At 40.9% G+C, this 13,141-nt stretch overlaps 1 protein-coding gene across 3 annotated transcripts in view; it reads left to right on the top strand.

The window, feature by feature from the left end:
- scrn3 (secernin 3) overlaps window positions 1-12,834 on the top strand; it is a 30,855-nt gene extending 18,021 nt beyond the window's left edge. For all 3 annotated transcript variants that reach the window (XM_073047193.1, XM_073047194.1, XM_073047196.1), the window contains 2 exons: window positions 3,654-3,834; window positions 4,523-12,834. In XM_073047193.1, coding sequence (XP_072903294.1) covers window positions 3,654-3,834; window positions 4,523-4,681 — 340 coding nt within the window. In that variant the 3' untranslated portion in view covers window positions 4,682-12,834. The remainder of the gene's footprint in view (window positions 1-3,653; window positions 3,835-4,522) is intronic.
- Window positions 12,835-13,141: the final 307 nt, after the last annotated feature.

Raw genomic sequence — 13,141 nt, 5'->3', positions numbered from 1 at the left:
GAGAGAGGGAAGATGAAGGAAGATAATGTGAAATCTTCATAAATAAATTGTGAATGAGCCAGCGATAGAGACTGAGGGTAGAGTTGAACGAGGCCAATGGGTAAGATAGACCATAAAATTATAATACATAGGAGCAGAATTCAGCCATTTGGCTGATTGAGTCTGCTCCACCATTTCATCATGGCTGATCCAAATTTCCTCTCAGCCCCAATCTTCTGCCTTCTCCCTGTATCCCTTCATGCCCTGACCAATCAAGAATCTATCAACCTCTACCTTAAGAATACATAAAGACTTAGCCTCCACAGCTGCCTGTGGCAAAGAATTCCACAGATTCACCACTCTGACTAAAGAAATTCCTCCTCATCTCTGTTCTAAAAGGACACCCCGTATTCTGGGGCGGTGTCCTCTGGTCTTGAACTCTCCCACCATAGGAAACATCCTCTCCACATCCATTCTATCAAAGCCTTTCACTATTCGATAGATTTCAACAAGGTCACGCCTCATTCTTCTGAATTCTAGTGAATACGGGCTCAGGACCATCAAAAGCTCTTCATATAAAAAGCCATTCAATCCTGGAATGATTTTTGTGAACCTACTTTGAACCCTCTCCAGTTTCAACACATCCTTTCTAAGGTAAGGGACACAAAACTGCTCACAATACTTCTTCCTCACCACAGACCTAACCTGCAAATTAACCTTTAGGGAATCCTGTACAAGGACTCCCAAGTCCCTTTGTACCTCAGTTTTTGTGTTTTCTCTCCATTTAGAAAAGAGTCAACCATTTCATTTCTTCTGCCAAAGTGCATGACCATACACTTCCTGACACTATATTCCATCGGCCATTTCTTTGCCTATTTTCATAATCTGTCCAAGACCTCTGTAGCCTCTTTACTTCCTCAAAACTAACTGCCGCTCCAGCTATCTTCATATCAACTGCAAATTTTGCAACAAAACCATCAATTCCATCATCCATTGACATACAACGTTAAAAAAAAATCAGTCTGAACACAGACCCTTGTGGAATACCACTAGTCACCATCAGCTAACCAGAAAAAGCTCCCTTTTCTCCCCACTCTTTGACTCCTGCCAATCAGCCATTGCTTTATCAATGCTAGAATCTTTACTGTAATGCCATGGGCTCGTAGCTTGTTAAGCAACCTCATGTGTGGCAGCTTGTCAAAGGCCTTCTGAAAATCAAAGTACACAATATCAACTGATTCTTCATTGTCTATTCTGCTTGCTATTTCTTAAAATAATTCCAATAGGTTTGGCAGGCAAGGTCTTCCTTGAGGAAACCATGCTGACTATGGCCTATTTTATCACGTGCCTCCAACTACCCTGACACCTCATCCTTAATATTTGACACCAACATCTTCCCAACCACTGAAGACAGACTAACTGACCTATGATTTCCTTTCTTCTGCCTCTCTCCCTTCTTGAAGAGTGGGGTGACACTTGCAGTTTTCCAGTCTACTGGAACTATTCCAAAATCTAATACTAGTTCTGAGAATCCAATTATTATTAAAAGAATTAAAGTGCATCTGTAGAGCTGTGTACATAATGTTCCTAATAAAAGGAAACAAAATGATCCAGATTGAGAAATTTTGCAGGCATTACTACCGAAAAATCAAGTGTCAATTAAACATTTGAGACTATCATATATTTAGAAAAGATAGAGAAGGAAAAATGGGTGGATGGTTAGTGATACTCATGAGATGTAACATAATCAGTGTAGAAAAATAGTGAAAAGAGGTGGAAGAAATATGCAGACAAATTTGATGAAATGAGTGGAAAAAATACTTATAATGGGGGACTTTGGCTATCCCAATATCATTTGGATCAAATAGATATGCAATTAAGAAAAGGAAATAATGTCCTACAATAGGTATTGGATTTACTTCTAACCAAACATGTATACACAAATTAAGAATTTGCAGTGAATCCAGTAGTGGGGAATGAACTGAAGCAGACAGAAGTGGGAGAACGTCCAGGAGATAGTGACCATGGTATAACATGCTTTCAGCTGGTACAGGGTAAGGACATTTATGAAAAAAAGCAGGTTGATAAATTTTAGAAAAGCTGATTTTGAGATACCAAGAAGACAAAATGAGTTACAGATTTGGCAAACAATAGTTAACAATACAAATTGTATTCAACAAAGTGTAGAACAAGTATATTCTACTAAATAGAGAAATAATGGATACCGAGGATAAGAAAGGACCTTTGTTAAGTATAAATACTACAGAAGAGTCTATGATAATGAGAATACAAAGGAATTAAGGAGAGAAATACGTCGTCAAACCAATAATCTCATAGTTTCTCTTTGCTTTCCTGGGCAAGTAATCAAGAAACATGAAACAAAATTGTGAAATACAGTATTTTACATACACATCAATGGAAATAGCAAGTTTGGAAAAGGAGTAAGTAAATTATTGGGTGGACTTGTCAATATCACAGCAACAGCAGAGAAATGCAGAAATATTATGTCATCATTTTACTTTGATGTTTGCCAGGAAAATAGACGGACATTGAATGATGAGTTCAAAGTAAATTTATTTTCAAAGTACATATGGTATATGTCACCATATATAATCATGAGATTCATTTTCTTGTGAACATTCACAAGAACTACAAGGAACACAATAGAATCAACGAGAGACCACACCCAACAGGACTGACAAACAACCAATGTGCAAAAGACAGCCAACTGTGCAGATAGAAAAAGAAATAAAAATAAGAATTATTATAAATAAATAAACAATAAATATCAAGAACATGAGGTGAAGTGGTTGTGGGAATGGTTCTGTGATAGGGTGAGTGAAGTTATTCCCTCTGGTTCAAGAGCTTGATAGTTGGGTAAGTGCAATTAATATAGATAAGGGGGATATATTAAATCCTAAGAAGATCAAAACAATTGGATTTATTGTATCCAAGCATTTTAAAATTATCTGAAGAGATAAATAAGCATTTAAAAGCTGCAGTGTCTGAGACTGGCAGGTAGCTAAGACAATACGTGTACTTAATATGGGGTACAGAATATTCATATGAGAAAGCTCAAAGTGAATGATCAGTAGTTCTGTGTAAGTTCTCTTAACCATTTCTCTGTTTTCTTCATTTAATCTTATGCTATTTGCAAGCCTGTAGCATTTGCTCGGTTCAGCTCTTGACAGACAGGAATCCCTTCTAATCTGCCAAGCTGACCAGGCTGCCTGACTGCAGTAAGATTATGTTTTACTGCTTCAATCCCATGATGTTGACTGTCAAGTTGCTAAGTTTTTCAGAGCAAGTGATGTCTCTCATAGTCTTAAATTCATCATATATTTCAGCCTACATCATTAGTTAATGAACAATAAGAATTTATGGTCATTGTCTTGGTGTCCCAAAGTCATATTCTCAGTGTTGGTGGCTTGTTTGGTCAAGCTGCCTGTAGTTTTTGTATTGAAATCCATTGTTCACTACCATAGATAGCATTTTCTCAGTCACCACCAGATGTCATTGGAGTTGCATCACTTTCTCAATGCTCACATATTTAAGATGGCTTATAAGTAATGATTTAGTTTCATTAAGCAATTTAATATTTTTATTGTTAAAATGAAATAGTAATATTTGTAAGTAATTGGTTTTACAAAGCATGTTGGTCTGTCTTTTCTTAGGTCTGTTTTCAAACCATTTATCTTTGTTCAAAATATGGGGCAGTTTTTACAGACAAGTTCACCTTCATTTGGTCCCGATGATCCAGTAAAAAAGAAACCCCGGTTCCAGAGCAAACCAGACAGAAGACATGCCCTTTATAAAAAGCATGAAGTGGCAACTGCATTCATGGAGACCAAAAAGGTATTTAAAACCTATTAATTAAAACTGTCAATTAATTGCCATTAATGTGTGTGATTAACACAGTAGCAAATTTTTCTTTTAATATTTTTATCATGTTAAATACATATATTGCTGTGGTTTGACAAAAACCTTACAGTAGCTTTCACCTGGCATTGTGCCTTAGCTGCCAGCACTCCGTCAGTTTCCATTTTAATGCCCTGAATATATATCAGTATGATATATTGTGTCATATATCAATATGACACATTTTGATGTGTCATATCAAAATGGATATGACACATTTTCATATCCAGCCCCACAATGTCAGATGCTCCAAACACTATTCCTTCACCTTGTTGACCAGCACTATGAGTCATCTTTTTAAATGATTTTAAAATCCTTCCTACCACTGAGTACATCTTCAAGAGGTGGTGCCTTTTCTATCATTAAAGACCCTCACCATCTGGGACATGCCCTTTTTTCGTTACCACTATCAGGGAGGAGGTACAAGAGTTTGAAGGGCCTCACTCAACGTTTTAAGAAGGGCCTCTGCCACCATATTTCTGAATGGGCTGTGAACACTATCTCATTATTCATTTTTTTGTATAATTTATTCATGTTTGTAACAAAATAATTTTTATGTCTTGCTGTAAAATAACAAATTTCATGATATATGGCATTGATAATAAACCTGGCTCTGATTCCCCAGCCTAAAGCTTCTAAGATGCTTGGAGATATAAAAGCACTGGAGAAGGAGCAGCTTGTAACAGTGGAGGATGTCTTACAGCATGGAATACCAGATACGACAAAAGTTGTTCATCTCTTCTCTGATTGTGTAACTAAGGAAATATCAATTTACAATTTGTAATCATCCAATCCAACTGGATATTTCTGATTTTAAGATATATTGCCACAAAAGGAAGCATCTAACTTTCAAATTGGCCTGTAATACCCAATAATAACTTATCCATGTTGAGCACCCCTTATTCAAAATGCTTGGGGTCGGAAGTGTTTTGGATTTTGGATTTTTTGGAATTTTGAAATATTTGCATTTATATAATAAGATAGCTTGGGATGGGACCCAAATTTAAACACAGCATCGATTTACATTACAGTATATATAATGCACGAAGGTCTGGCTATGCTGACTGCTAAAAACAAACTGGTGCCAACAGGGTCCCACTCAGGGGATGTGAGATCACTTCTCGGAATTGTCTGTGGTACGCAGAGACCCGCACATCACCTGGGAACCTTCCCAGCACCTTGTGGAGTTTTCTATTTGTGGTTTTTTGTCAGCACTCAAAAGTTCTGGATTTTGGAATTTCAGAAAAGGGGTGCTCAACCTGATATAAATATATAATAGATAGAAATTTTTAAAATAGTATATTTTGCAATATTTTTATTAAAGCCACACTATTATAATTTCACTAATGCCACCATCATGCAGAACTTGCCATGACAGTAATCTGAATAATGATTTTCCCTACTTGGATCAGGTCACAAGCATATGTCTCCTAGGTCCAGTCAGTTGTAAAAATGGCATTCCCTTCTCTCCGTTCCTCCATCTCTTCCGCATCTGTTCTCAGGATGAGGCTTTCAGGATCTCCCAGTTCCATTCCCATTCTGATGTGTCTATCCATGGTCTTGTGCAAAAATGAGGACAAGCTCAAGTTGGAGGAGCAACACCTCATATTCCATTTAGGTAGCCTCCACTCATTGATTTCTCGAACTTCCAGTTCTTTCTCCCCCTCTATTGTTCTTTCTTTTATAATTTCCCATTCAGGTTACCCTCTCACTCCTGTTCTCCTAACCTGTCCATCACCTCCCTTTGGTCCCTCTTCTCCTCTTTCTTCAATGGTCTATTCTCCTCTCATATTGGATTAATTTTTCATCTATCCCCTCCAGCATCTTACTTCATCCCTCCCTCCCCCACCCACTCCATCTCACCCCTCATCTGTTTACCCGATCACCTGCCTGCTTGTACTCCTTCCCCTCCCCCAAAACTTTCTTATTCTGCCTTCTTACCCCTTCCTTTTCAGACCAGATGAAGGGTCTTGTCCTGAAACATCAACTGTCTATTACCCTCTATAGATACTGCCTTGTGTGCTGACTTCATCCTGCGTTTTGTGTGTGTTTACCGAGGTTTTCCAGCATCTTGTGTGTACAGAATGTCACCTAGAGCAATCTTACATCTAGAGGATCTCTCCAACAGTTTCTTCAAAGACATTGGTTACTGCCCTACATTGGTTGTTGTCCGATTGGCCTAGAAAGCTGACACACCTTTCACACTATTCTTTAGATGTAAGTAAGCTCACTTCCAATGTTCTCCGTTCCCATTAAGTCATGGCACCAGCGTGGCATAGCAGTCTTTACAGATGTACTGTATATAAAATGCATGGAAAATCATTTCAAATTATTTCAACCATTGAAAAGGAAATGAGAGGCACAGGTTCATAACTGGAACATATTAATTTAGGAATGGTGCTCCTAGTTCTTCACAAATAGTCAAGATTCAGTGGACTTCCAGGTAGATTAGTGGTACAAATACCTTTGAATTCTCCAAATTTACATTTTATTGTATCACTGTCTAAGGAAAGGTGCTTGAATACCCCTCTGGTTTCGACTGCTCCAATGTTTCCATGGCCACCTTTCATCTTCTGTATAAATCTTAATTTTACAAACTCTGCTGCACAATACTTCATCTCACTAAATCCTCTGTCATCAACTATATCAGTAAGTGTGCAGACGACATTGGTACCTCAAGACCATTCATCTCACAGCCCTGGCTGAATACTGAGGTGCACTCCGTACTAAAACCCCGGGATGCTGTCTTCAAGTGTGGTGACAAAACACTTGTCAGAGCAGCCAGGAGAAATCTCATCTTAGGAGCAAGCGGGCAAAGGCTGCCTACTCACAAAAAATCCAGGAACACCTATTTGATAATGATCCCTGGCAAATGTGGCTGGGCATCAAGGGCATTACTGACTATGCAAGGAAAAACAGCATTGACTGTACCAGTGACACCTTCCTCCCTAATGCTCTAAACAATTTTTAATGCCTGCTTTGGGCCACAAAAACTACCCCTCTCACAGGTGAGCAGCCTCTGTCTGTAACAGCAGCAGACATGAGAAGGACTCAGCAGAGAGTCCACCCCTGTAAGGCATCCAGGCCAGATAACATCCCAGGCCGAGTACTTGAGTGTGCATGCCAGCTCACTGACATCTTCAACACATCACTCATCCAAGCTACTGTCCCCACATGCTTCAAATCAACCACCATTGTCCCTGTATCAAAGAACTAAATGACCACTGCTCAGTAGAACTGCACTAATCATCATTAAATGATTTGAATGGCTGGAACATATCAAAAACTCCTTTTCTACTACATCGGACACTCAAAGTTGAAAGTAAATTTATTATCAAAGCACATAGAAGTCACCATACACAACCCCGAGTTTCATTTTCTTTTCAGGCACTCACAGTAAATGCAAGAAACACAGTAGAATCAATGAAAGACCATAGCCAGCAGGACAGATAACCAACCAATGTGCAAAAGACAAGCTGTGCAAATACAAATAGAAAGAAAAAAACAAAATAATCAGAATAATAATAATAAATAAGCAACAAATATTGAGAACATGAGATGAAGAGTCCTTGTAAGCAAGTCCATAGGTTGAGGGAACTGTTCAGTGATGGGGCAAGTGAAGTTATCTTCTCTGGTTTAAGAGCCTGATGGTTGAGAGGTAATAACTGTTCTTGAACCTGCTGGTGTGGGTCCTGATGCTCCTGTACCTTCTCCCTGATGGCAGCAGCGAGAAGAGAGCATGGCCTGGATGGATGCTGCTTTCCCGCAATAGCGCTCCATGTAGATGTACTCAATGGGGGTGGGAAGGGCTTTAACTGTGATGGACTGGGCTGTATACACTGCTTCCATTCAAGCAATTGGTGTTTCCATACCATGCTGTGATGCAACCAGTCAATATACTCTCCACCACACACCTAAAGAAGTTTGTCAAAGTTTTGACTTTCTCCACCTCTGATCCCCCGATGAGGACTGGCTCATGCACCGCCAGGTTCCTCCTCCTGCAGTCTATAATCATTTTCATGCTGAGGTTGTTGTTGTGACGACATTCTACAAGATTTTCAACCTCCCTCCTATGTACTGATTCGCCACCACCTTTGATTCGGCCTGTGCTTAAATACTATACTACGAAGACAAGCCAGAAACCATGACTGACTGCAGAGGTTCATGCTCTGTTTAGGGATCAGGAGCTGCCTTCAGATCGAGGGACAGGAGGACTCTAAGGTCAGCAGGAGTCATGCTCTGCCATGCCATTAGGAAGATAAAGTGTGAGTACGCACAGAAAATTCACACCTTTGTGACAGCAGGGACATGCGCTGCATGTGCCAAGGTATACAAACCATAAATGATTACCCTCTGCATCAATCACAGAAATGTCTCCATTCCTGATGGGCTGAATGATTTCTATGCACAATCAGATGCAATGAATGATGTGATGCTCCCTTTCCCCCTGAGGAACAGGCACCCTGTCTGGCTGCAGCCGAGCTGAGGAGGATCCTAGCCAGGGTAAACCATGCAAAGTTATGGGGCCAGACAACATACATGGTCAGATGCTGAGGGACTGTGAAGCCCAGCTAAAAGTGGTCTTAATGGACATCTTTAATATCTCTTTCAAACAGTCCATTGTCCCTACAACGTCAAGGCAGCCACCATTATCCCAGTTCCCAAGAGAGCGACGGAAATTGGCCTAAACAATTACCATGCAGTGGGCACTGACTTCAACAATCATGAAGTGCTAGTGAATCATATAAAATCTCACATTCCAGCTACATTGACCCTTTCCTGTTTGTCTACTGCTCAAACCGGTCCACTGATGATGCCATGGCCTTGGCTTTCCACTCTGTCCTGCCCACCTAAAAAATGACACCTTATATATCAGGATGTTCTTCGACTTCAGCTCCGCATTTAACAAGATCATCCCCGAGAGGCTGGTGGATAAATTGTCCTTGTTGGGAATCAACACCCCTATCTGTAACTGGATCTTGGACTTCTTGACAGAAAGACCCCAGTGAGTCCGAGTTGGTAGCAACATCTCAATGCTAAGCACTGGTGCTCCCCAAAATTGTGTGCTCATCCCACTGCTGACTCACGACTGCATTACCAGTTTCAGCTCAAACTGGACCATCAAGTTCGCTGACAGTGGTTGGCCTCATCAGCAACAATGATGAGTCAGCATACACAGAGGAGGTTGAGAGGCTTGTCAAACAGTGTGAGAACAACAACCTGAGACTCAATGTTAACAGGACATAAGAGATGATTGTGGACTTCAGGCAGGTGCAGGTCAACGGCTCCATTGCATATCAATGGCTCTGCCATGGGGAGAGTGAAGAGCATGAAGTTCCCTGGTGTGCACATAACAGACATTCTAACCTGGACCCACAACACCTCCTCATTAGTCAAGAAGGCATAGTAGCATCTACACTTCCTGAAGAGAATGAGGTGTGCAAAGCTCTTCACCCTCATTCTAACAACTTCCCACAGGAGCTCCATCAAGAATGCTCTGTGTGGCTGCATCATTGTGTGGTATGGAAGCTGCAAGGCATCAGACCACAAGACTCTGCAGGCAATAGTAAAAATCTCTGAGAGGATCACCAGGGTCTCCCTCCCCCATATTTCTGACATTTATCAAGAGTGATGCAGATGAAGGGCCTGAAGCATTGTTGAAGATCCCTACTACCCATCCCACAGTCTCTTTGACCCACTACCATCAGGAAGGAGGTACAGAAGCACCAGGATGAGGTCTACCAGCCTGGGTAACTCAGGGTAACCCCTTCCCTTGGGTTGTGACACTAATGAATATACTGCCACCACCAAAGTCATGTCACTAGGACGGTGGGCTGATTACTGTTTACTTGGGTAGTGCACTACATAAATTTTTGAATTATATTTCATTGATTTATTTACAGTTATATTTTGGTTTATGTACTGTGTGTGCTATATATTTTTGGGTGACCGTGGTCCGGAGGGACTTTGTTTTGCTGTATGAACGTACAATCAGATGACAATAAACTTGAACCACTCTACAACCGATGCCATAGCATCAGTCACACACCTGGCGCTGGCACACCTAGCGAACAAGGACACTTATGTTAGAATACTGCTTCTGGATTTCATTTTACTTAAGAACATAAGAAATAGGAGCAGGAGTAGGCCATCTGGCCGGTCGAGTCAGCTCTGCCATTTAATAAGATCACGGCTGATCTGGCCATGGACTCATCTCCACCTACCTGACCGTTCCCCATAATCCTTAATTCCTTTACTATGCAAAAGTCTGAATCCAGGCTGTGTCCACCTGAAGGATCCATTTCTTTCCATATGCCTATTTCTTCTTTAATGATAGCTTCAAGCATTTTCCCAACTACAGATGTTAAACTAACTGGCCTATAGTTACCTGCCTCTTGCCTACATTCTTTTTTGAACAGTCGTGTGATATTCACCATCTTCCAATCCACTGGGACATCCCAGAGTCCAGTGATTATCACCAAAGCCTCATCTATAACTTAAGCCATTTCTTTCAGTGGCCTGGGATGCATTCCATCAGGACCAAGGGGCTTGTCTAGCTTTAGGCCCATAAGTTTGCTCAGCAATACCTCTTTAGTGATAGTTGTTGTATCAAGGTCCTCACCTCCCATTGCATCCATAGCATCTCTCTTTGACATGTTAGATGTGTCCTCTACCGTGAAGACTGACACAAAATAGTCATTCAAAGCCTCGGCCATACCCAATACCTATTCCTTCCTCTTGTTCTCCGAGGGACCTACATTCACTTTAGCCACCCTTTTCTGCTTTATATAATTATAAAAAACTTATACCATCTGTTATTTTATGTCTTGAGCTAGTTTATTTAAATAATCTAACCTCCTTTTCTTTATTGCTCGCATAGTGGCACTTTGTTGCTTTTTAAAGTTTTCCCAATCTTCCAGTTTCCCACTACTCTTGGCAACTTTGTATGCACGAGCTTTTAGTTTGATGCCTTCCTCTATTTCCTTAGTTATCCAAGGGGGGGTCTTCCCCACCCTTATTGTCCTTGTTTTTAACTGGAATATACTTTTGTTGAGCACCGTGAAAGATCTTTTTGAAAGTCTTCCACTGTTCCTCAACCGTCCCACCATATAGCCTGTCTTCCCATTCTACACTAACCAAATCCTCCCTCATCCCATTGTAGTCTCCATTGTTTAGCTATAATACCCTGGTTTTTGATTGAACTATTGCATTCTCCATTTGCATACTCAATCATACAGTGATCACTCTTTCCAAGAGGATCCCTAACTACAAGATCACTAATTTTACCTGTCTCATTGCACAGGACCAGATCTAAAATAGCACGTTCCCTTGCAGGTTCAGTAACATGCTGTTCAAGAAAGCCATCATTCTACTAAGTCTTCAAGACTTTTTGTCATTCAGTGCTATTGTCCCACAGATCTTGGTAAATAAACTGCTACTCCTCAGTCTAAATACATCAATGTGCAACTGGGTGTTGGATTTCCTAACCAAAAAATACAGACTTTAAATCATCAGGATGCACAACTGCTCCTCCCTCCCCACCATCCTCAACATGACTGCTGCCCCCCCCCCCCCCCCCCAGGTCTGTGTGCTGAACCCATTGCTGTATATTCTGCTCATCAAACACCCGTATAACCACCATGTCAAGTTTGCCGATGAGACGACAGTGGTGGGGCTCATCACCAACAATTATGAGAGGATCTGGAAGAGCTTGGGACTGGGTGCCAGGCAAATAACCTGTTCCTCAATGTCAACAAGACAAAGGACATGGTTATCGACTTCAGGACTCAGCAGTGGAAACTCTGAGCACTTTCAAACTTCTGGGAGAGCACATCTTACACAACCTCTCATGGTCCCAGAACACAATCAAGTAGGCTCACCAACACCTCTACTTTCTGAGACTGAAGAGAGCTGGAATAAGCACATCTATACTTACGTCATTCTATAAACTCACAGTAGAGAACATTCTAACAAGCTGCATCACCCACATGGTATGGGAACTGCTCTGCAGCTCCACAACATAGTGAGCAATCTCACCCACGCTGCTCATGGACAGTTTGTCTCACTCACATCAGGGAGGAGGCTATGGTGGGTGCATCCATGCCAGGACCACCAGACTCTAAAACAGTTACTTCCCCCAGCAGTAAGTCTGATCAACACCTCCACAACCCCAAACACTACTACGTTATCATTTCCTGTCAGTTACCTTCTGTATAGACACTACTGTGCCTGGCATCACTTTATGGACATACAATCAATCCATGTATATAAGCTATCCTATGCATTTATACTTAATATTTTTTATTGTGTTCTTTATTTTATGGTGTTTATTTCTGTGCTGCTTTGGATCCGGAGTAACAATGACTTTGTTCTCCTTTGCACTTGTGTACAGGTAATGACATTAAACAATCTTGGATCTTCATCCATCACCATGGTGTTTGGTGATCTCCCCCAGGCAATTAGTACGCTAATTGCCTCAGCTTTGCAATTCCTGTTCTTCCACGGAATACCCTCCAACCATTTCTGTGATCTCATCCAACCTTCCTCCAGATCGATAGAGATTATTGTTACTTGAGCATACATTTGTCTTGACACCTATGTGAGGTTACTAAAGCTTTTGTAACATTGGAACCTGGTTCTAGAGGCATGAATTTATGCATTGCACTCTCTGGCCACCTCTCCACTTTTCTGATGGGCCTCATGACGGATGTTTTAATAAGGCAATTGGTACCAATTTTACAAAGAATTGCTAGCAATTCCCTGCACATGTTACCATTACATTCATGATTCCCCCAACACAGAGATCCTGGGGACTCTTCACCAGCAATTGCAGCACTATGCTTTGATGTTGGATATTCTTGGAGTCCACTATCAAAATTGCATTCATTCGCCAAAAGTGAATTGGGTATCAATCAATCACTGGATGTCCAAAAACAACCCCTTTTATCTGAATGGGGAATAGAGCTGCAAGGAACCATAGACCAGCTTATTTAAAAAAAATACTTAAAAACAAAAATAATTTATGTTATATTTTAAATATTTTCAAAAGTGTTATTGTTTTACTGATCTTCAGTAAACATTTCTTAAATACAAGGTTTTCCAGTTTAATCAGTTATCAAGGGTTTTTCAGTTGTTTTGGGACGGGGCTTGTCTGACCCTCCCTCACTACGTCACTGCATTCACATGCTCTGGAACTGTTCTTGCGTGGAGTTGTGGCCCTGGAGTTGGGCCATCACATAGCAAC

The sequence above is a fragment of the Hemitrygon akajei genome, chromosome 5 (assembly GCF_048418815.1).
Source record: "Hemitrygon akajei chromosome 5, sHemAka1.3, whole genome shotgun sequence".
In the NCBI taxonomy this organism is placed as follows: domain Eukaryota; kingdom Metazoa; phylum Chordata; class Chondrichthyes; order Myliobatiformes; family Dasyatidae; genus Hemitrygon; species Hemitrygon akajei.
The sequence above is the reverse complement of the archived record's forward strand: the minus strand, read 5'-3'. Positions and strand labels throughout refer to the sequence as shown.